This window comes from Psammomys obesus, unplaced genomic scaffold (genome assembly GCF_907164565.1).
Source record: "Psammomys obesus unplaced genomic scaffold, mPsaObe1.curated_primary_1811, whole genome shotgun sequence".
In the NCBI taxonomy this organism is placed as follows: Eukaryota; Metazoa; Chordata; class Mammalia; order Rodentia; family Muridae; genus Psammomys; species Psammomys obesus.
In genome coordinates this window covers 34,886,443-34,910,371 of record NW_026596046.1, presented here as the reverse complement: position 1 = coordinate 34,910,371, position 23,929 = coordinate 34,886,443, and the positions used below count along the sequence as shown (strand labels likewise).

General features: G+C 38.5%; 1 protein-coding gene and 1 pseudogene across 1 annotated transcript in view; both read right to left on the bottom strand.

The window, feature by feature from the left end:
• Window positions 1-4,676: 4,676 nt before the first annotated feature.
• Pgm2l1 (phosphoglucomutase 2 like 1) overlaps window positions 4,677-23,929 on the bottom strand; it is a 44,441-nt gene continuing 25,188 nt past the window's right edge. The window contains exons 4-14 of the mRNA XM_055623226.1: window positions 23,482-23,566; window positions 20,801-20,884; window positions 18,073-18,266; window positions 16,281-16,470; window positions 15,881-15,978; window positions 15,093-15,270; window positions 13,024-13,117; window positions 12,257-12,386; window positions 11,841-12,030; window positions 10,062-10,195; window positions 4,677-6,841 (exon numbers count right to left, since the gene is read on the bottom strand). Of these exons, the coding sequence (XP_055479201.1) occupies window positions 6,739-6,841; window positions 10,062-10,195; window positions 11,841-12,030; window positions 12,257-12,386; window positions 13,024-13,117; window positions 15,093-15,270; window positions 15,881-15,978; window positions 16,281-16,470; window positions 18,073-18,266; window positions 20,801-20,884; window positions 23,482-23,566 (1,480 nt within the window). The 3' untranslated portion in view covers window positions 4,677-6,738. The remainder of the gene's footprint in view (window positions 6,842-10,061; window positions 10,196-11,840; window positions 12,031-12,256; window positions 12,387-13,023; window positions 13,118-15,092; window positions 15,271-15,880; window positions 15,979-16,280; window positions 16,471-18,072; window positions 18,267-20,800; window positions 20,885-23,481; window positions 23,567-23,929) is intronic.
• On the bottom strand, window positions 7,814-8,624 carry LOC129688400 (homeobox protein TGIF1-like; annotated as a pseudogene).

The following is a 23,929-nucleotide window of genomic DNA, read 5'->3' as shown; positions in this document are numbered from 1 at the left end:
TATGGCCACATTCTAAGAACATCAGTGTACACAACAAACTTTATGAACTATACTGTATCTGAGACAATAAAAATTACATAGACATGCGTGACTATGAAGAGACCTGTTTATTACTGAGAACATTTCATTTGGTTAAAATCACAGAAATCCACACACGAACACATAAAAGTGCAAATTCTCACAAGCTAACAGTATACCCTGTTATTTTTACAGGGAAAGATGGGATTATTGACAGAAACTGTTAAAACAAGGGCACAACTCTGAGATACTATTAGAAAATCTATTCTTAATCCTGTGTTTTATCTGTTATATTCAGTAATGTACACCAAGAGCTTACTGTAACCTATAAAAAGGTCTCACCATATACAGATGCAGACTCTTCCCACTTTTTTCTTTTGCCTGAGTGACTCCAATAACACACATGATGAATTCTAATATTGGACAAAATGCATCGACCAATATCAAATCAGATGTGACTCACTGGAGAGGTGAGGCTTATCAGGTTCAAAATGGCATCCAAACCACTTAAGATACATTCTTAACCTTCCTGGCCAAAACCTTGTTTTGTGAGCAAAATGCTATATATCTTATAGTTTTCATGTAGAAAGATGCTTTGCACTCCCCAAAGAAACTCCGATTGTGCTGCATTAGGTTTATGTCGACTTGACACAAGCTAGTCATTTTAGAAGAGGAAACCTCAATTGAGAAGATGCCCTCATCAGACTGGATGGTGGCATTTTCTTGATGACTGATGTGGGAGGGCCCATTTCACTGTGTGGTGCCACCCCTTGGCTGGTGGTCCTGGATGCTATCAGAAAGCAGACAAGCCATGGAGAGTAAGCCAGTAAGCAGCACCCCTCCATGGCCTCTGCTTCAGTTCCAGCTTCTAGGTTCTTGCCCTGAGTTCCTTCCCTGGCTCCCCTAGTGATGGACTTACAAGCTCTAAGATGAAACAGAAATAAGAACCCTTTTCTTCCCAAGTTGTTTTTGGTCATGGCATTTACCACAATATATAAACTCTAAGACACTGAATATTTAAGGGTGTGCATGCTTAGTAAACACTGCTTACTGGATATTTCAGTAATATTTTAAAAACTAAATTGGGATGTTACTGTTTTGTTCTCTTTTAAACTTTTTCCTTTATTGCTATTATCACCAGTTAAATACTGCAAAACTGATTTGGATTAAGGAGATCAGATATTAAGGAGAGTAGCTATCAAAAACAATAAACAGAAACCAGCGCTCAGGCAGCTGACAGGCATGTGAAGGAGTGTCAGTGAGTTAAAATAAATTGGTTTATACACCAGGCACTATTACAAAGTTCAAGGGTAATATAGCTGTTGCAGTTCAATTAATCTGGCAGTAATACTTTGCAAGTATAGGTTAGAAAGGCAAAGAATATCCTGAAATGTGTATTTCTTATAATAAGGTCATTGTGTGTCCTTCCAGGAAAAAGCAGCGATTTCAGGTGTGGGGCCTGGGGCTGGGAATTGAGGGTAACACGATAAACTTGTGTTCCTTCCTGGTACTTTCGGTGTTTTGTTTGTTTGTTTGTAAATGGTGCTGGGAATATTGTACCTAGGACCTCTGGCATGTCAGGCAGGCACTCTGCCACTGAGCTACAGCCCTAGGCCCCTGTGTTTCTCTCCTAGAGATTGAAGTTCATCTTTACATTTTACTGTAGAAAACTGAGAATTCACTTGTGACTTAGGGGCTCTCATGGACTCCCACATCAGTGGTAGATTTCTTTGGGATTCGCTTTCAAGGCCTAGTTACCCATCCTTTTCATGCTCCTCTGCTTTAGGGTTCTGCTGATGAGAAATTTAGGAAACTCTGGTCACTCTGTTCCTGTCTTGGCCTCTTAATTAAATTTATAAGCTCTCTCTCTTTTAAAAAAATATTTTATTTATTTATTATTTATACAGTATTCTGCCTACATGTATGCCTGCAGGCCAGAAGAGGGCACCATATCTCATTATAGATGGTTATGAGCCACCATGGTTGCTGGGAGTTGAACCCAGGACCTTTAGCTGTATAGCCAATGCTCTTAACCTCTGATTCATCTCTCCAGCCCCTATAAGTTCTCTTTTTAAAGTAGATAGCCTTCAACTAACAGAAGACTGGTTGTTGGGTGTACCAATACCGTGAATAGTTAAAAATAATAAACATTAATTTTGTTTCTGACTGGTACTTAGTCAATGCTTTGTAAAGAGGCAGACAACGTGCCATTCTCTTCTATTATAGCCTTTTCTTTTTCTAAATCTCTCCATGTAGCCTAAGTAGACCTTGAACTCATAGAAATTCTCCTGCCTTAACCTCTCCAGGGCTGAGAGTATACATATGAGCAACCACAACCAGCTCTCTATTCATACTTCAGCTTATGGTAAAATGCTGTGAGGGACATATATGAGAAAAATATTTCCTCGAATTTTTGTGCTCTCATTGCCCCAAGGCACAGGCAACCTCTAATAAATGCTAGATCCACTTTGGTCAGTATAACTGTTTCCTCATCAGTTTCTAGAACGAATTTAGATAACAAGTTTGTTGTAAAAGCCCACAGTGATACTATTTAGTAGTCTCTACACAACCAGAAAAGGGCTTTGAAAGATATTAAAGTAACTTTATACAGTACATCTCAAATGTTCAGATAATAATGAAAACAAGTCTATAAACAATTCACAACTAAGTATAAAGCCATCTGAATGAACACAGTTAAGATTCTTAACAGTGAGGTAACAGGGTAGTAACATTTCACAGTAACAGAAGGTGGAGGGTTGCTTGGGAAGAGGGAGGTAGAGCAAGAAAAATACGAAATTAAATGTATCCAAGTAGAACCTGTACTCTTCAAGCTTTACAAATACCAGTGGAAAGTCTGAAAACTGCAGTAAAAGCAGCATTCATTGAAGTCTCCAGGAGACTCCCATTTATGCTTCTGCTGCATCAATTCCAGAAGCATCTTGATGAAGAAATGCAGTGTGTGTGGGGGGGAGGGGCCTATTTGCTATATGCAGATATCACAAAGTATCTAATTTCTTGGAATCTCTCTTCGGTTACTACATCCAAATTCTGATACTTTATATTTGCAATACATCTCAAATGTCCTTTAAAGCTGTGTGTTCTCCCAGATGAGTACAAGCATGTTCAAGTCTCAAAGTTTTCAAATTAAAAAGAACACCCATCACTGCACTCATGCACCTACCATCCAAAATACACACAGGTTCCCTGTGAGCCAGACTCCAGACATGAAGTGAAACGCAAACGTTACCGCAGGTGCTCTCTGTAAGTCTTGTTTCAGCCTGATTCTTAAAAATATGTTTGATGGACTCTTCAAATTGCCATTTGGTATATACCTTAAATTTCAAATATCACTCCATCAAAAATAAGATTTCAAATAGGTTGTGTGATCATTTTCCCATAAATTCTTACCTCTTGAACATTTCCCATTGTCTAGTCATTCATTTCTGACACTTACATGCGTGTATTGAACGTATTATGATCATAGTCGCCCATTATCCTTCTCTGAGCCCTCTCCTACCCTTGCTGACTCACTTTTCAACCAGTCCCCGTGTAACCACCATGTCTTCTTGTTCTGAGAGAAGGTCCTGCCTATTCCTTTTATATCCTCAGCCCCTGTGGCGTCTTCAAGAGAGATCAGGGTGCCATTGGTGCTTCTCAGTTTGATACCTTCAGTAAAAACCCCGACGAACACTTATGACTTAGTAAATGATCTCAAAGCTCTCCGTTTCAGAGTTCAGTGATCCCAATCCCTTGAGCTTTTCCTTAGAGGTTATATTTTTCAGTCCTTGATTTTATTTCTTTCAGTTTCGCTCTTTTTCTTCTCTGGTTCTCATGTGATTCTGAAACATCTCAGCAGAAATGAATCCACAGGAAGAATGTTTTTAACTCATCTCCTAGACCTGGGCTTCTTTTCAGTGGTCACTACTGTAGGAGAGTGGTAGGCTTGCTGGCTCACTCGCCCCTAACAAACACAAGTGCCCAGCCTTGCATACACCTTACCCAACCGTTACAGAGCCTCGTTTGTGCTTCACAGGCATTTCTCAACGCTGTTGTCACTGGCCTTTATGTGCTGTTTGTCAGTCTCTACTGTTACTTACACGTTATGCTTTGGCTTTGCTCTAATAACCCTCTCTCTCCCTCTCACCCCCGCCCCTTGCATTGCCAGGGATCAACTGTAAGCTTTGCTTTATCTGCATGCTAGATAAGTGCTTTGCCATTGGGCTATGTCCTAGCCTAACTCTTTTCCTCAGAGCTCCAGAAAATACCTGTTTTGATTTATGTGCTCAAAAAGAATGTATTCATTCCCTTTCTACTGCTGAGAAAAGGGAAGAGATAAATAATGTTGTTTACCCCAAGGCTGATACTCACAAGCTGGCACCCCTTTTTGGGGCTGCTATTAAATTTATTTTGTTAGGCACCTAGGCACCCATTGTGTCAAGTTTATCAAACAAAAATAAGACAAAAATCAGTCTCCTTAACCTATGTACTCTGGGAACCTTTATATATAGTTGAAATTTAACTTTTCAAGATAAGAGCTCACATGTCAGTAACTTCACTTTACGATGACTTATCTCTTGCACATGCTAAAGCATTCAAAAATGTTCTCTTCATAAGCAAATGACAATCATGATGTGGCTTTTTTTTTTTTTTTTTTTTTTTTTTTTTTTTTTTTTTTTTTTTTTTTGGTTATAAGTAGGCTGTCACATCACTTCAGTTTCATTTTGTTCTTGGGCCACTGGGACACAGACACTAAAACCGAATATGCATTTTTTTCCATATACAGCTTTGATTATGCCACTTTGTTGAATACATGCCATTTCCTAAATTTACACTCCTAAAAGCCAATAAAATGTTTTATACATTTAAAAACAAAACAAAAATTCTATACACCACTTCTCTAGTGCAAAGCCTTTAACGTAAACTCATACAGAAAAATGGCACTGTATATTAACTATCTATCATCTACAGCCATAATACAGGACCCTGCTCTGAGACAGCAGAGAAGGAACATAGCAATAGTGGCAACAATATAAAAACTGTGTTTGGATTATATGAGCTCAACCAAAATTAGCTGAAAGCTCCACCAAACCAAACTATGATTTAATAAACATTCTAATCAGTTTAGGCTTTATATTATTAGTTTTAGGAAATAAATTATCTAACATCAGTGCTGTCTTCTATAGGCAACTTTTCTTAAATGCTTATACCCCAAGGCCTCGTAACTGTTATCCTAACTATACTGTGTATTCTGTAAACTATGTAGAGAAATATACAATTTGAAAAGCTTAGACAATATTTCTCTATTAGGGCTTTTCAGAAGGCTAGAGAATCAACCATAAATGACTTTCCTGAAAACTATTTTCATATTGATAAAAAATGAAGAATATTTATGATATTTATGATCAGAAATTCCAAAGTCAGCAATACATTAAATAAATTCTTAGTTTTAAACATCAGTTTCAGTGTTTCAAACTTCCTACCCAAGCACCAACCAAACTTAGCCTTGTATAGCTTCTGAGGTAAAATGAGGCTGGGTATTGAATCAAGGTGGTATAGCTTTGGAAAATATTTAAATCTTGATGTTTCATTTCTTAATAAAGTTAGCATTACTTTATCAGATAAAATAAATATAATTGTAAAAATGTAAATTCAAAGACTGTCAAATAAATTTCATACTCATTCCACAGTACAGATTATTTTCTCTTATAGTTTATAATATCTGAATCCTAGCATGAAGACTCAATTACAGTTACATCAAGCCAGATTTTATTAAGATCTTTTTCTACAACCATTTTTAGAGCTGACAAATCTGTTTTCTATAGAGAAAGCACCTATATAGGTTAGAAGATTTTCCTTAACTATCTGAAAATGGACTGATGAAATTATATTCAATGCAGGAATATCATTTCAGTTCATGCTAGACCCTGAGAATGGATTGAAAAATTGGACAAGAACAAAACCACTAGGAGTGCTGCCACTATTGTTTTATGTTCAGTAAACATCAGTCTTAAATACATACGGTAAATATACACCACACCAAGGGCACCCAAAACGAGGTGCAAACACCACAGACTGTAACATCTGTCCTAAATCAGAAAATCTAAATAACCTAGAAACATTTTTTTTTTTTTTTGAGACAGAGTCTTACTATGCAGCCCAAGCTGGCTATAAATTAACTAATGATTCTCCTGTCTCAGCTTCCTGAGGGCTGTAAATACAGGAATGTGCCACCAAGCTGGGTTTCTAATTTGAAAAATCAATACCTACAACATAACAACAACACTTTTCCACACTAGTCAGGAACAGTACCCCCAGCCACACATACAACTTTAAGAAATAATTTCCTTAACTAACCCTACAGTTATATAATGTTTAACTTCTTTTAAACCATGCTATACACAATGACAAGATATGTAACTAAGCTTAGCCACAGTTCAATAAGAAAACTCACTTTTGGATTGTTTGTAATATGGGAGAAATGGCGTGCCACTGGAACACTTTCAATGTAATGACTGTCATTTAAGATCATGAAAATATTTGACACATATCCCTCCAAACATTTTCATTTCAAATGTATATAATCTATTTAGCTGAACACAGGAAAGAAAAGGGAAAAGATAACTTGGCAGATGAGAGAATTTCAACACAAGGTTCACTGTATCGAGTTCTTGGATGTTTCATTCCATATGCCAAGGCGAAGTGGTAACATACTGATATGCCCTACACAGAACGCCAGATCAGTCCATTCTTACTGGGCTCAAGAAAATTCTCTATCAGAGCATCAATGAGCTTCTTTAATTCTTCTTCCAGTAAGGTAGTGTCACTGAGGGAAAAAGACAAAGAGCTTTAACATTCTTAATTTCACAGCCTTACCATCTATTTCAGTTATTTCCACTTTTAAGAAAGGCATGTATCTGATGAGATAACTAAAACTTGACAAGCAAAATAGAAACTCACCTAGTTAAAATAAAACAAAAGAAGACTCTCTCAAAAAATTTACACACAAGCCAGGCAGTGGTGGCACATGCCTTTAATCCCAGCAGTCAGGCAGGAAGCAGAGGCAGGAGGCCTTCTGAGTTGGAGGCCAGCCTGGTCTACAGAGTGAGTTCCAGGACAGCCAAGGCTACACAAAGAAACCATGTCTCAGAATCCTCCCTTCCCAAAATCATATACAAAACAACCATAAGCTAAAATAGAACTACATTACTAGGTGTCTTCTGGCCCATGAGAAAGTATGAGTTAATTATGGCCAATGAATTCTCCTGGGTTAGGCTTTTTTTTTTTTTTTTTAACTTTTAAAGAAAATACTTTATTACATCATGAAAAAGGTATTCAACAACTAGAATCATACTTGTTTGAATCTTAAAAACAAAACAAAAAAACAACCCAAAACTTAAAGTTTATCCATTAGACTGTATGTGGCATCCTGATCCACATGGGACAGAAAGAAGCTAGTTAGGGCTTCTACATATTGCACAGTCTGAAAAAAATAAAAATAAAAAAACATCACAAAAGAGGAATGGGGAGAAGATCACATGATACTGGGAACTATCTCACATTGTAAAAAAAAAAAATCTACCAAGAAACATTTTAAAAAGAAAACCCTTTGTTTCTACAGTAGCTTTAGTCTGTAGTTCCTGGAATGACTGTATTCCATTGAAGACATCTTAGTAACAGGAAGCTTCGTTCGAGCAATCCCATGTGCAAATATTAATAGAAAAATAAAATAATGCATCTCTTGCTATCACCCCCGGCAATCAGGACCATATTTTGGAAAACAGTTTTGTCCGGAAAACTATGAAGCTGTGAGTTTGGCCTGAAGCTCCATCTCTATCGCCTATTTGAGAGACATCCACTAGAAGCTGGAATCCACTAAAATCCTGGTTGAGGTCAGGTGGAGTTAGGGGAGGAGTGTGGAAAAGAACACTCTGAGGGTTTGGACTCCGTTCAGATTTGCAAGCGTCCTCTGGGTACATGAGAGAGATATCTGTAAAGTTGCTGGCCGCTATTTGCTGTACATCTGTGCTCTGTCCCACACCAACTGGCTGGCAGAGAGAGAAAGGCCCATCTTTCAACGAAGTCACAGTGGCATGGCAGATCACTGATGGGCGAGTCAAAATGGATCCTGGAGAGGAAGGTTTGGGAGACACTGGCCTCCCTAGCGTTGGGCTGGGTCCAGCCGAGCAATGGAACGGGCTCTCTTCTAGAGCTGGCATGAAGTTTTTGATACCTCCCATTGCAGCTTCCATAGAGCTAGCTTCTGAAATCTTGGCCCCACGGCGGGACATCATGATTTGGATCTTTGCCATCCTTTCTCAGCATGTCGGGGAGGGGCCTGCAGCAGGCGTTGAACAGTTACAGACCTGCAGTGTGGACAGGTGTGTCTGCTGTGAGAGCAGCGCTTTCTCGTGCTCCGAGGGGTACGCGTTGTTTCTGTGCTCATACAGCCAGCCCCGCAGGATCTGGACCGACTCCTTGGGCAGGTTGCCTCTCCTCCCTCTCTTGCCTGAGGCTGCCAGAGAGGAAAGGTCCAGGGGAATGTCCATGCGGTCTTCATCCTCAGTTTCACTGCCAGACGCTGCAACAACGCCCTTCTTGCTCTTCATTCTGGAACTCGCCTCCCAGCGAGAGATGAAGCTGAGGTTTCGCAGCAGGAGTGGCTGGGGGCAGGCAATGGTCCTCCTTCACTGGTGCTCCAGTAACTTACCAGTTGGGCAGTTTAATAGCTCAGAAGGCCAATACCGGGTATTATGAAATGGCTTCTTGAGGTACTAAAGGACATGCAGTACAGGTGACATGGAACAATACTACATATCTTACATGTATCAGAAAGGAGTCCCAGCACTCACTGGATAGGCAGAGACAGGTAATTTCTGTAAGTTTGAGGCCAGCTATTTCCAGGCCAGCCAGGGCTATCTAGTGAGAGCTTGTCTCAATTTTAGTACACAGGAACAGGGAAATACAAAGTGACACACCCTAGTGTGTTCTGGAGACAAAAAAAAAAAAAAAAAAAAAAAAAAAAAAAAAAAAAAAAAAAAAAAATCCTCCCCCAAAATTCACTTGTCAATGAAGGATATATCAAAAGAAATACTTTAAATAATCTTAAATAGACTAACAATCTGTGACAAACTGCACTCATATTTTTAGAAAATAAACTGGATTATGCAAAACCATGGCAGATACAGAAAACAAGATTTAATATATCATTTCTTTATATTAAATTTCAGGGTCTTCCCAAGAACAGAAAGTCACTATAATTTTGAAATTTGATTTCCAGTGATACAGCTTCTTTGGAAAAAGAGTTTGGCAGTTTCTCAAAAGGTAAAAACATAGTTATCTTAGGGCCCAGCAATCCTATTCTCACATATATATCCAAGAAAAACAAAAGTGCATGCCATACAAACTCATTCATAAATACCCATAATTGTACCATTCTTGATAGCTTAAAAAGTAATAGTCGAAATGATAGCTGATGAGTGGACTTAAAAACATGGCATACAGTGGCATATTTGGGGACCAAGGATGCTTTCGGCCACTGAGGGCCACATACTGTATTTCACTTATATAAATTGTCCTGCTGTGGCTTGAATCTGAAATGCCCCTCGCAGACTCAGGTGTTATGCACGCCCTGTCTTGTCTTCGGATATTGGTGCTAGCTGGGGTAGAATGGACCTGAAGGAAATGGGTCACTGGGGCTAAGCTTTCAAAGTTTTACCTGATCCCTTCCTCCTCCACATGTGACATCATGTTCACCCTTGCCTTGGGTCCAAAGCAATGGATCCTGACAACTGTGAACCAAAACTTCAAAACCTTAAAAAAATATGACCCCCAAAAATGCTCCCTTCTTTTCAAGTGCCGAAAACAAGAAAAAGTGTAACCCATGTCCAGCATATGTGGATCTATAGGAACAGATAGTGGATTAGTGATTGCTTAGAGCTCTGAAGGACTTCTAAAGGGTATGGAAGCCTCTTTTTGGAGTTATAAAAATGTTCTGGTTGTATATAATATAGCTCTCATATATATGCAAAAGAATCAGTTCTCACCTCTGGCCAGGTGATGCACACATCTCTGCATAATACTTTATCTTTGGTTCTGTCCCACTTGTTCGAAGAGTAGCAACACAGCCATTTTGAAAAGTGAATGTAATCATTTGGCTGTTTTTACTCACAGGCAGTACCTATGCAAAATGAAACAGTTTACACCTGCATCTTCATTTTTAAGAACTATAAAATACACTGCACTTACATGAAGTATCTAAGGTGTCTAATTCATAAAAACAAAGTAGACTGGTGGTTGCCAAGATTTGTTTGATGAGTTCAGAATTTCAGTTTATCAAGGTTGAAAGTTCTGGAAATCTGTTGTATACTAATAATATAAATACACTTAACATTACAGAACTGTATGTTTTAAAATTGCTAAGATTATAAAAAGGGGCATGAAGTTCTGAGGGAGACAGGTTGATGGATCCCAGAGAGTTGGGGATGGATAAGATCAAAAGACATTGTACGTATGTATGGAATTTTCAAAGAATAAAAAAAAATATTTAAAATGGAAAGGATACAAACACGAGTTAAATACAGTATTAAAATATTGACACATCTGAACATTACAAATGAAAATTTAAGCTACCACTTGCCATCATAATCATAATAAAATGAATGATAAGAACTTATGACACTTAAGTATCTATTAAGCACCTACCACACAGGTAAGAGTCGAGAGGCATACAGGAAATGGCCTGCCACATGCAATGCGACAATGACATAAATAGATGTCAACAAAGGTACTATTATATAATCCAAGAAGGTAACTGATTACGGGATCTGCAAGTCCTAAAGAGGATGTAACATTTGCCTTAAGTCTTAAGCATTCTAGGTAAGTGCCCATCACCATCACCCCTTGCCTTGAGTCTTAAGAAATGGTGAAGTATGGGCTTACCTACAGCAGAAAGGAAATGAGGGAAACTAAGGAAACAACTTGACCCAAAATACAGAAAAATCTTCAACATTTGTGTTTAAGAAATCATCAGTGATTTGTTTAGAGGTATAGGGAGTCAGGCTGGAAACATGTTAAAATTAGAAAGATGGAGGGCTCTGAAATTTAAAGCTTTTAGACTTAATTCGCCCACATCATTTATCACCACTGCACACTTCCTCTCTCACTTCCTCTTCTTCCTTGGTCCCTCTTCTCCAAGCCCACTTTGCTTTGTGCCAGTAGTACAGATGATTACTTGGGGAGCATGAGTGTCAAAATCAGAGACTAGTTACTGCACTTGAAACTACTCTGGCAGAAAACAGTGGGTCCTACCCTCAAAAAACTAGGGGCCACTCTTTTGCGATAGTATGGATTATGACAACTAGTTTCCTTTTAAAAAGAGTTGTTTCCCAGGAGCTTCAACTTCCAGATGAACACGCAGAATGCCGGGAAGGTGATAACCTGGTTAGTGCTTAGAAAAGCCATTCTCAACCTGTGGGTCGTGACCCCTTGGGGTGGCGTAACAGATATCCTGCATATCAGATGCTTATATTACAATTCTTAACAGTAGCAAAATTATAGTTATGAAATCGCAACAAAATAATTTTATGGTTGGGGGGGTCACTCCAACATGAGGAACTGTATGAAAGGGTCACAGCAATAGGAAGACTGAGAACTACAAGCTTAGGAGGTCCTGTCAGGCCTTCACCTCTAGAATCTCACCTGTGCATCTCTTCTATCTGGATCTTATGTGATCTTATGCTTGGATCTTGTTTCAGCTTAAGATTTTTGGTTTACTTGAGTCATTATGTTATCTTCATTGTTTGAAAAAAAGAAAAGGTACTTACTGATTTCTTATTGGGCTGGCTGCTGTCATACCCAGTGGTTATATCCCGCACATGCAAGATAGCAAATGCCCCACAAAACTTTGGATATTCCTTTGGAGACTCAAAATTGCGAATCCTTTCAAATATAGTTTTGATGGTAGGTGGATCATAGCACAAGAAATAGGAAGTTTTTGACATGTGATAACCGTATCTGCAACGAGATTGAAAGACGCTAGGTAACTTGGGACATATACATATTAAAGATAAGCCAACACAATATTTTATGGAAAGTGATACTGATAATTTTAATAGTAAAGAAATCTGTTCCTCAAAAACAAACTAAGAAAAGGACCCCAAACCAAAAAACCGAAAAAAAAAAAAAAAAAAAAAAAGCAAGTGAGGCAGATCTGTCACATGAGGCTCATGTGAGAACTCACTTCTCATAAACTTTCATCAGTTGCTCCGTCAGTGTTACCTTCCTGGTTTCCAGGAAAGAGGCCATTTCAGCAACAACAACAGCTGCACTCACTCCATCTTTATCCAACACAGAGGTTCCACACAGAAAGCCTGAGGGTTACACAGTGTCATTAGAAAAGGGGAAAACTTCAGCCTATAATTTCCACAGTTTTGCATTTCTTTGCTGACCAGTGAACTGAAGAGCATAGTATCAAGCCAGGTGTGGTAATGTATGACTATATCTTATCACTCAAGGGGCTGAACTGGGAGTTCAAAGCCAGCCTACGCTGTAATAACCAAAATCTCAAAATAAAAACATTAACCACAAAATACAATGACAACAAAACAACAAGACCCAACTCTGTAAGATTCTAGTAATAGAATGCATGCATGGACATTTCAGTTCTTCTCTGATGGAAAATGCACCTGCGTATTGTGATTTACTTCTTAGGTAATCGAAGTTTTTAGCAATGCAACATAAGCACCACACATGGTTAAACTGCACGTACCTTTCCTTAACACTGTGGCCAATATAAAGCCTTTACCTAGTCTTTTTTGTAATCAGATTTGAGGGCTTTTCATCTGAGGAGCTATTGTCCACTCGAAAGACATATATACTACTAGGCATGAGTCTGCAATTCTGCAACTCAAAATTACAGCCAGAAGGAAAACGTCTCATCTCTACAGAATTATCATCTTTTAAAATGCTTTCAACTGAAACAAAAGTTTATTAGTATTTGCTACATACCAATAGACTCTTCAAATGCAAAAAGAACTTCCTTTCCATGCCCTAGGAGGTCTTTTATCCTACTTCCAATCCATTTAAAGCCTGGTAAAGTTTCCTGAAATGTAGAGGAAGACACTCCGGTTAAGTGCCTCTGATGAGCACTTATCTCTGAATGCACATAACCCCGCATAGTGAGCTTCTGTCATGGTCCTTGGTGCTAGAAGGTTCATTTAGTGGTAGACACATAGTTACTAGCTACCATAACCACACACATAGGCCCAATTAATGACCCACGAGCAGAGCAACAGGTGATTTATATCAAATATAACACGTTTTAAGGGATGATGAATACAGATGCAAAATGAGGTGTGCATATACATATGCTACGATTATCTACTGCCTATTAAGTATTGTGATGAGTGGTTCACATCACCCTCCTAGTGCTCACAATCATTGTTGCCATAGCAGAAGCTCAGAAATGCTGTTCCCAAGACTGCACATAAAGGATGGAGGCAGAGTTTAATTATATTGCTTTCCTAAAACTGTCCTTTAAGCACATCATAACCTTAATGCGAGCACTCATGAAGGATGTGATTTAGTCTTCTTGGGTATTCAAGCCTTTTTTAGTGATGCAACATAAGCACACCACATGCTTGAACTGCGTGTACCGTTCCACATCACTGTGGTGTACACAAGCCTTTACCAAGCCCCTTTGTAGTTAGATATGAGGGCTTTTCATCTGATGAGCTACTGTCTAATCGCAAGACATGCCCTGCTTTAATGTCAATAGAGGGCACTTCACACACATTAATTCTAGAGCTTACCATCACTAATCTGTTTCCTAATTTACTCTTCTGCTTCCTCTCAAAAAAAAAGAAAAGAAAAAGAAAATAGAAATGGAAAAGCCAACAGTATCCTCAGTAAAAACAAATTTATAATACTGTTCTTTATAAAACTGTTCTCAAGTTTCATATTATATATATTGCTATAAGCAAGGAAAATGTTAACATTGTAATTCAGGATCTTAGGCTTGAATAAAATTTCAGTATCTTCTAATTTTGTATTTGTGTTTAACAAGCAAAATATTCTTTTTTTTTCTTTTTTGTTGTACATGATGGGTATGTATACACAGGCATTGAACGAGGGCCTCCCACAGTCCACATGTGGACTTGAAAGGACAACCTTGTGAGTTGGTCCTCATCTTTCAACCTTGTTTCAAACAGGGTCTCGTCGTCGTTTGCCATTGCATTCACTGGGGCAGCTGGCCCATGAGCTTAGAGGGATTCTCCCATCCTTGAACCCCATTTTGTCAAAGGAGGACTAGAATCACATGCACGAACTACTGCATTCAACTCCCCATGGGTTCTGGGCATTCAAATTCAGGCACCCAAGACTGCAAGGCAAACGTTACCCACTAAACCAGCTCTCCAGCCCAGAATCGTCTTCTACTTGTCTAAATAGAATTAAAACCCAAAGCTTGATGATAACAAAGATGACAGAAGAAAGACAACTTAACTGACATTAGTCCAAGTGGCTGCAATAAAGCTCACTAACCACCAGTCATTAGTCCACATAGCTGTAAAAAAAGGGTCACCAACTGCCCGAGGCTTACAAAATTCAATGATCCAGCCTGAGAGTCACTACTCATTTTCTGACTATAGAGTCACTGGGCCGTAGTTTGCAATTTAGAGTTACACATAAGTTAACAAGTCATAATTCTGTGTTTGATCAGCAGAAGCAAAGACTCAATAAGTCTGTATTTTCTTAAGTCTATGTTACTGATAAGCCAGATTTTCCCAGTCTAAAATGATGCATGTTCCCACACAACATTCCCAGACATTATTTCATGGAATAAGGAGTACTATTGTAAAGTCTTGAAGAACAGTTCATCTTAGTCAGAAATTCACATACTAGATGACTTTAAAGGGCTCAGGTGTTTTGATATCAAAAATATCAAACAAATGTGAACAGTTAGAAAACTGGGAAAGTTATCAATGAGATTAATGAAAGTCATTTTGGTGCAGAGATGTCTTTATAGAAATGTTTAGAAAAGTAGCATCGACTTCTAATGAAGTCCGCTTCTTTCTTACTTCAAAATGAAATCCTTCTTTAAGTGCAATTGCCTTTAAAATTTTAGAAGAGACAGTGGTGGCTAGCATGTAAACATTCTTCACATCAGCATTTGATTTGTTCTGCTTCCAGCAATCAAACATCCACCACCCAAACAAAGCCGCCAACTCATTTCCCGTGAAAACTTTCCAGTGACCGCTGTGGAAAGAATGAAAAGTCAAAGTCAGGATCTTTGTAGCTTCCCATGAAGACCTTCAAATCACCTTCCTTTGGATGGGAAACCCCCAAAGCTATTATATGGAACTTTTGACAAAACATTTTCCCTTCTTTTTGGTATACAGGATAGACACGTATAACCTGTGTGCACATGTATGTCCGTATGTGTGGCCAGAAGTGAGCTTCCTATATTACTCTGGAGACCAGAAGAGGGTGTTGTATCCGCTGGAACTGGAGGACAGACAGCTGTGAGCCACCTGAGTGAGTGCTGAGAATCAAACCCAGAATTTCAGGAAGAAAAGTATGTGCTGGTAATCACTAGCTCCCCACCTTGTTTTTTTGAGACAGGGTCTCTCACTGAGCGTGGACATCAACAATTCAGCGAGGCTGGCTAGCCAATGAGTTCCACGAGCCTCCTTCTATGTCTCACCAGTGCTGTGAGTTCCTATGTGCAGCTGACCTGCTTGTCCTAAACACACAGTTGTGCTGTGGTCACTTACTGCCTCTGCTCTTAGAGTTTTTACACTCCCCCTTCTGTGACAACCCTTAATTCTCGAGGTGAGGTGATGTAGGTGTCCCATTTAGAACTTACTTCTCCTGACGTTCTGCGACTGCCAGCCGGTCTGCATCAGGATCTGTGGCTAGCACTATCCGGGCATTTTCTTTCTCTGCCAGTCTCAGGGACAGTTCCTAAGACAGAGATCCAATAACGTTAGATTATCCTAAAGAACCTAAATCCAATGTTCCTGTTCCGAAATGTAGGCACTAAGTCAGTGATATGAATTTCAGAAAGCATGCAGCCTGGAGAAACAGAGCTAAGGCCACTTTCAAACAAAACTCCTTATGGCTCAAATACAATGTAAAAGGTGCACATTACGGTGCTTGCTGCAGAGCAAGAGGGAAACATGTAAATCATCTTTGACATGTCACTCATTCCCAACTACTCTGACTGACTGATCAGTTAAGAATAATTTAAATATTAAAAACAATACCAGCACAGATTCTCCTTCCTCAGGGTTTGGGCATTTAACAGTAGAAAAGTCTGGGTCTGGATCTTTCTGTTCTGGAACTGGAATTGGAGGCTTAAAACCAAATGCTTGAAAAGCCAACTGCACGTAGTCATGTCCAACTCCATGAAAGGAGGTATGTACAAATTTCAAGGTGGTCTTTGAATTTAAGTCCCTGTAAAGGAAAATCACACATATCTTTACTTATCACTTACTAACCACTTCCTATAATAAGCAAAATTTATAAAATAAATAACAAATATTTCATAACAGCTTTCAAAATGCCCATAAAGAGAACATCCAATATCCATATGTATTTGGCACTTGGCTTCAACATTTCTCAATTCTCTCAGCCTGGCTTTACTTCTTCAACATCACATTATTTTGCCCAAAATACTTCAGTATTTAAAAACACATTTATACCTCCATTATCTATGACATCTAAAAAAACTGAACATTAATTTTTAAATGTTGTCTAATATCCTATAAGTGTTCATACTTTTTCCAAGGGTCTAAAAAAATATCATCTGGTTGCTATGTCCCTCAAGTATCTTTTAATTTAAAAATGTCCTTTCCTTAAGTCTCCAATCCCTGTTCTCCCCCAAGAAAATGTCCCATCTTGGTATGCAAATTCTGCATCCTTTTCATAATTCGTTTTATTTTCCATTCCTCTCCCACTCCCTCCCTTCCTCTCTTTCAGTTTGAAACCAGATCTTTTAAATGTGTCCAGATGGCTTAGTATGTAGCTGAGGATGACCATGAACTTCTGGTCCTATCTCCAAGCTCTGGAACTACATGTGGTATATCACCATGCCTAGTTTGTGCATTTCTAGGGATTCAACCCAGGGAGGACCTGTCCCATACTAGACATTCACTCTACTAGCCAAGCTGTATCGCAGTCCTTGTTTATATTAGTATATTTCTCTGATCCGTTTCTACTGTGAATGGGTCACTGACTCTAGAGGCCATAGTAGATTCTATTCCAATTTCTTTGGCAAGAATAGATGTGTATTTTCCACTGAATCATAAGAGGAAGCCATAATGCTAATTTCACAGTTAATATTCATCAGTGTCCTGTCATCTTCATTCATCCATCTGTAATTTCCTAAGCTCTGGCTGCTAAGGTTCACTATCAAGATCACAAAATTGTGATGTTTCAATTCTGTTTTTCTTTCTGCATTTAATAGCTGACTTTTAGGGAGTTAGATCAACAGTAGAGTGCTGGTCTAGAATGTATAAAGCCCTGAGTTCAATACCTAGCACAGAAAAAAAAAAAAAGTAGATTTTTTTCCTTGAAAAAATGTTCCTCTTTCAGTCAACTCTTTAACTCTGAAATGGAATTTACACACGAAAAACAAAAATTATGAGAATAATTTTAAAAGCAAAGATTCACAATCCATTAAAAGCATGGAATGAGTGATTTTCAGTCTAGAAATACCAATACTGTACTTTCTTAGTATAACTAATGACCACTGGTTTTCTTTTTGTATGTCAGATAATTACAGTGATTCTTCATTTTTATGGTTTTCTTGTCCTTGGGAAGTGACAGGCCCCTCATATTAATTTTTCTGTTTTTAATATGACCTAGTACTTCCTAGAGTGTTAGTGGGAAGAGAGGGAGGGGGGAGGAAAGACAAAAAGAGGGAGGGAGATACGGAGGGAAGGAGGGAAAGAAAGAAGGAGAGGGAGAAGAAGAGGGAGGGAGGATGGGAAGGGAGCCAGGCCTGGATATATGTTAACCTTATTCTAAGGTTATCCTACAGTCTCACTTGGATACCTGTGAAAACAGATCTTTTTCAGATCTTCCATGTATTTCTTGCAAATGTCCTGCAGAGGATCTTTCTTCAGTGGGCTGGTGTCCACTAAATTATCATTCCAAGAACCATTCCAGGGTTCCACACACTCTTCTATACATTTCAGAATTTCTTTATCATGTGGAGATGTGATTTGAGCACCAGTCTCCCAATAAACCTATATGACACATAAATATAGCCATATTTAGTTAAAATGCTTGTTTGGCCCTTTCTTAGCTATAGTAGAAGTATCTGGCTTTTTGAAGAATATCAAATTAAGCAAGTAAAAATGTCAGCATTAGACTAATTTACTAACACTAAAATACACTGATAATAATGATTCAGAGACTCGTCAAAAGACAATCACGTATTATTTCCCATCTTTGAATCTACCTTAGTAACAAGTCAATATAAGGCAGCAGTATAACCACCTTGTAACATATGCATACACTATGTCTAACTATACGCTTAGATTTATAACTATTAAAGATAACATAAGAAATCACGAAATGGGGCTGGAGAGAGGGCTCAGCAGGTAAGAGCACTGGCTGCTCTTGCAGAGGACCTGGGTCTGGTTCCCAACAGCCACATGGCAGCTCAGAACTATCTGTAGCTCCAGCTGCAGTCCGCTGCACTGAGGGTACTGCATACAGGCAAAACATTCATACATTTAAAATAAATCTTTAAAAACAAAAAACCATGAAGGAGCCACAAAAATCTACACTATTAAATTCAGCATTATATGTTATAGGAAACAGAAGAAACCATTTCCATTGTAAATTAAAGTATGTATCAGAATATATTAAAGTATGTATGAGAAAAGATAAAGATGTTAATTATTTATATACAGTTCAATCAGTTTTCAAAAATTTATCAAGTACTGTAATAAATAAGGCATTAGGAACAATCATGAACCCCCAAAAGCAAACAAAAAGGTAATTCTAAGACTTTACAGGGTTTCAAAGCTGGAGGGGACTTTGCTTAGAAAATATATATTCTAATTCTATCACAGACACAGCATGGAACCCTGCTATTACACCCTAAATTTAAAAAAAAGCAAAATAAATTTGAGAGCATATACTATGTCACAAGCAATGTGACATATTTAACTTAAAATTCTTTATCAATAACAGAAACAACAGGAAGTATAGAAACTCATAAAAATTTATTAACTCACTTCTGAATTTAAAATGGGTCAAGACAAAAATCAAGAAGAAAATTTAACCTTTCAGAATTAAATAAAAATGAGAAAACAATCTTCCTAAACCTACAGAACACAACAAAGGCAGTTCTAAGAGGCAAATTCATGGCACTAAGTGACTACATTAAAAACAAAAAACTGAGCGATCTCATATTAGCAACTTAGCAATACACCTAAAGGCTCCAGAGCAAGAAGAAATAACATCCAGAGTAGATCCCCTCACCAACAGATTTACAGATGGTTGTGAGCCATTACGTGGTTCCTCTCCTAAGAGTTGAACCAGGGTCCTCTGGAAGAACAGCAGTGCTCTTAACCCTCAACTATTTCTCTAGCCCCTCCCAAGCTTAATTTTGAAACAAGTCTTGCTGAAACTGGATGGAGCTCCTTGTCTCAGATGGACTGGCTGGCCAACAAGCCCCAGGTTCTCTGCCAATGTCCTATAGCGAGGAGGTTACAGATGCTTACTGCCACACCCAGCTCCTACGTGAGTGCTGAGGAAACAAGCTCAGGTCCCATGCTTTCAGAGCAAGCGTTCCCCCCCCCCCCAGCCATTTCCCCAGCCTCTATTCTACATGCTGTAATAGATATGTATCCCTAAGGTCTGTAACTTCAAGCCCATATTTCTTCCTTGAGTTACAGATCTCCATATCCAGCTGCTCACATTTGCTTCCCTGATTAACTCACAATACCTGATACTTACATGTTCCACACTGAATTAACTATGCTTCTTCCCTGCCTCCAGGAACGGGGCAAGCCCCAGTTTTTTGTTTTTGTTTGTTTGGTTTTTCAAGATAGGATTTCTGTATAGCCTTTGACCAGACTGGCCTTGAACTCAGAGCTCCACCTGCCTCTGCCTCCCGAGTGCTGGGACTAAAGGCTGCGTCACCATTGCCCAGCAGGCCTCAAATCCTAAATTAGTATGAAATATTATTCCCACTTAAAATAGAACTCAGTGTGTCTGGAGTCCTCCCAAACAATAAGAAAAATGTAAGAATATGGATTCATATTCCTAGAAGCCTGAAACACCGGCTCAGAACTGTGATGTGTACCTTCCGTGTGCACCTCTCAAGCTACTTTTCACCTTTGCCACTCTATTTTTGACATTTCATCAGAGAGGCTAGCAAGCGGATCCGGTGGCCACTGAGAAGCCTGGGCAGATCAGAGAGAGAGGAGAGTGAGGTCAAGGTATTAACTCCCTGATGCTTCCCATTCATTCTCCATATTCTTGATATAAAACATGACTTGATTTCTGAAATTATAGAGGATATATTTGGGATGGGATGGAGAAGTCAAGGAAAACAGAAGTTAAAACCCCAATGAAGAGATTATCATAATGTGCATACCCAGAACCAGTAAACACACTTGGAGGTACATATTCTGTGAGAACCACGCCTCAAAGTTTTTATCTGTTTTCAATGTCTGGCTTTGTTCCTCAGTGTAGAAAATATACTTCGCACATATTATTCAAATAAAAGTTATAAAATACGCAAAGGTGAGGATCCAAGGCTTACTTTGTATCCATTGTCCTCTTTGCGGTTGTGAGATGCAGTAATCATCACTCCTGCGACTGCTTTGAGCTCCTGGACTGCATATGGCTGAAAATATTGCAAATATATTAAAGCATTGTTCTTCCACTGTGCTTGCTAGATACTCATGCATTTTACATGAACAGTGCTTGGTTAAGTAATGCACAAGGACACTTGGATATCAATAATTTAGATCTCGCCAGCTCTAGGTTTGATGGGTAAGGTCCTTTCCTAACATATACAGTTCAACAACCATCCGATTATCATCTTGAATGACCTTTCCTCTTAATATTCTTTTGCTTACTGGTATAAAAATGTCTTATTCTTTGTTATATAATAATATTTAGTAAATAGTATATGTCAGACACTTTACTGGAGATATGAATAGTAAATACAACCATAACTAGAGATGGAAATACATTGAGAAACCATCTAATCCATCATATTTTACATGAATTTTATCTGATATTACAGTCATTAGGTAGAAGAGTCAAAGCCTTCAGCTTTCTAATTTAAAGATCTTTACATGTACTCTGTGGCCTCCATGTCACATAAGGGTCAACTCATCTTTCTTTCTCTCTATAGAAACTATTGTTTCTCTTCCTTGGATGCTTCCCTTCTGCTTCCGCCATCACACTGACCACTCTCCAGACCACAGAGGGGGGTGGGAGGAGAGGGGAAGGAGTGGGTAGATGGTCCAGGTCTGATCAACTAGTCTATTCCCTTGAAACCCACACCTCATCAGAGGTCTGGCTATACTTAGTCAAGGAAGACAGCCTTTGATTTGAAGTCATGGTGAGAAAAGGGTGTGAATTTACAACTAAAAATCTATCTTCCTCATTAACTGCAGCAAATCGACATGTGATAAGATAGGGAAGCCAACACACTGACACTAATATTAGTTGGAACTAGCACCCCAACCGCACCATCTTTTCTGTTTTCTGACTCTTTCCTGTGTCTACATGTGCTCTTGCTGCCCCACCCTTGTTCCTGGAGTAGAGCACATAGACAGAGACAGCATCATGCTTGGGAGACAAAAGATCTAACACTGAGCTACAATCCCAGCTCCTTTCTAGTTTCTATTACTTATTGGTGCTAATTTTTATTTAGTCACGTACTTTTGAAAAAAGTAATTCCTTTCATTCTCTGAGTTGCTAAATTTCCAAAAACTCAATAGAATAATCTAGACATTATTTATTCCTTAAATATTTAATGAAACTTACATATAAAAATCATCCAGAGTTGTCATTTTAAATTAGAGAATACTTTTAAAAATATCAGTTAAGGGGCTGGAGAGATGGCTCAGAGGTTAAGAGCACTGGCATTTCTTCTAAAGGTCCTGAGTTCAATTCTCAGAACCACATGGTGGCTCTTTAACCACCTATGATGAGATCCCATGCCCTCTTCTGGCATGTAGGCCCACATGCAGGCAGAATATTGTATAAATAATAATAAATTAAAACAGACCAAAACAAACATCAACAACCAAAAGAACAAAAAAAAAATCAATTAAATTTATTGACTAATTAAATATTTTATTTAGGTTTATTATTTCTTATCAGTTTTGATGTATCAACTGTTAGTCTATGCATCTGAATTTGCACATTTATTTGGGTTAGTTAGAAATGCTATGACTATCTTCACTTGTACTGTATTTGTTACACGCTCCTTTTTTGTCTTGGATCTTCAGCACTATTTCCATGGTTTTATTAATGAACCTTAAATTGCATTTATTTAGTGTGGGGCACATGTGTGGGGACAGAGAACAACTTGTAGGCACTGGATCTCTGCTTCATGAAGGCCCAGGGACTGAACACAGTTTGCCAGGCTTGGCATCTGGAGACATCTCTTCAACCCAGTTTTGTCTTTTGATACTATTTAAAGTTTGTACTTATTTTTTCTCATACTTTTATGATTTCAGTCTTTTTAATCTGCTTTAGTATAAACATATTATTAGAGCTCAAGCTCGGTATTTTAAAATATTTTCTTTAACTAATAAATTCATTAAACTTACAAATTTCCCTTGACGTAGAGCTTATTTCTACATCATAAGTTTTGCTGTTTTTTTCATTACTGTTCTGTTTTCAAGATAGACAGTCTTTGTTTTGCATTACATTCATGTTTCCACTACATTTTGATCAAGTAGCACCAAGTTTCCTAAACACGTGCAAATTTGGGACCACAGACATCAATTTTAACTGTAACACAGTAACTAGGACATGATCTACTAACTTCACTGAGTACAGACGTGGTTGGTGGCTCTTTAGTACAAATCACATTGTGTATATAATAGATCCATCAGGTCAGTGACCAATCACATCAATCTTTTAAAAATCTGTCGGGGACTGGTCACTCTCTGTTTTTCAGCTCTCAGATGGACATGCATCCAAAACCCATCTCAACCTATTAATAGTGTGTTCAAATCTATGTGTCATTTTTGTCCTGATAAATTAACTTCTGAAAGAAGATCATTAAAACATCTCACCATGACTATGGGCTCGTCAACTTGTATAGATCAAGCTTAAAGCAAAACTATTTTCCTTCCTTTGGTTGGATTTTCATTAGATTGAACATATTTATGACACAGATGTGAATCTAACTGACTTAAGAAATCCCCTGAAGGAAGGGCAAGCTAAGCTGAGTGAGCACTGTCACAACATACTTACGACGAAAGGTGTAGGCACGTATCTTGAAAAAAGGTAAACAGGAACATCCTTAGCCAGCAACACTGCAGCAGTGAGTTTAGCGAGCCTAAAAAGAGAGCTTGCACTTAGCCCTTCTCATAATTCTAATACGGCAACCTTCTGTGTAATAAATGTTTCACGACAGAATTATTCTCAATTTTGAAACAAGATCTTCCATGGTAGCCAAAGCTGGCTGGAACCTACTATTACCTGGGTTTGCCTCAAACTCACAATCCTGCTTTAGCCCTTTAAGTGCCACCATGCCCAGCTAACCGATTCTTACCATCACTAAATATTTGAGCTTGATGCTCCAACTTGAAACTGTTAAGTAAGAGGTTAGGGTTGGAGGGAAGGGGCTACAAGGATGTAAAGTTAAATGAATGAATGAATGAATGAATGAATGAATGAATGAATGAATGAATGAATGAAT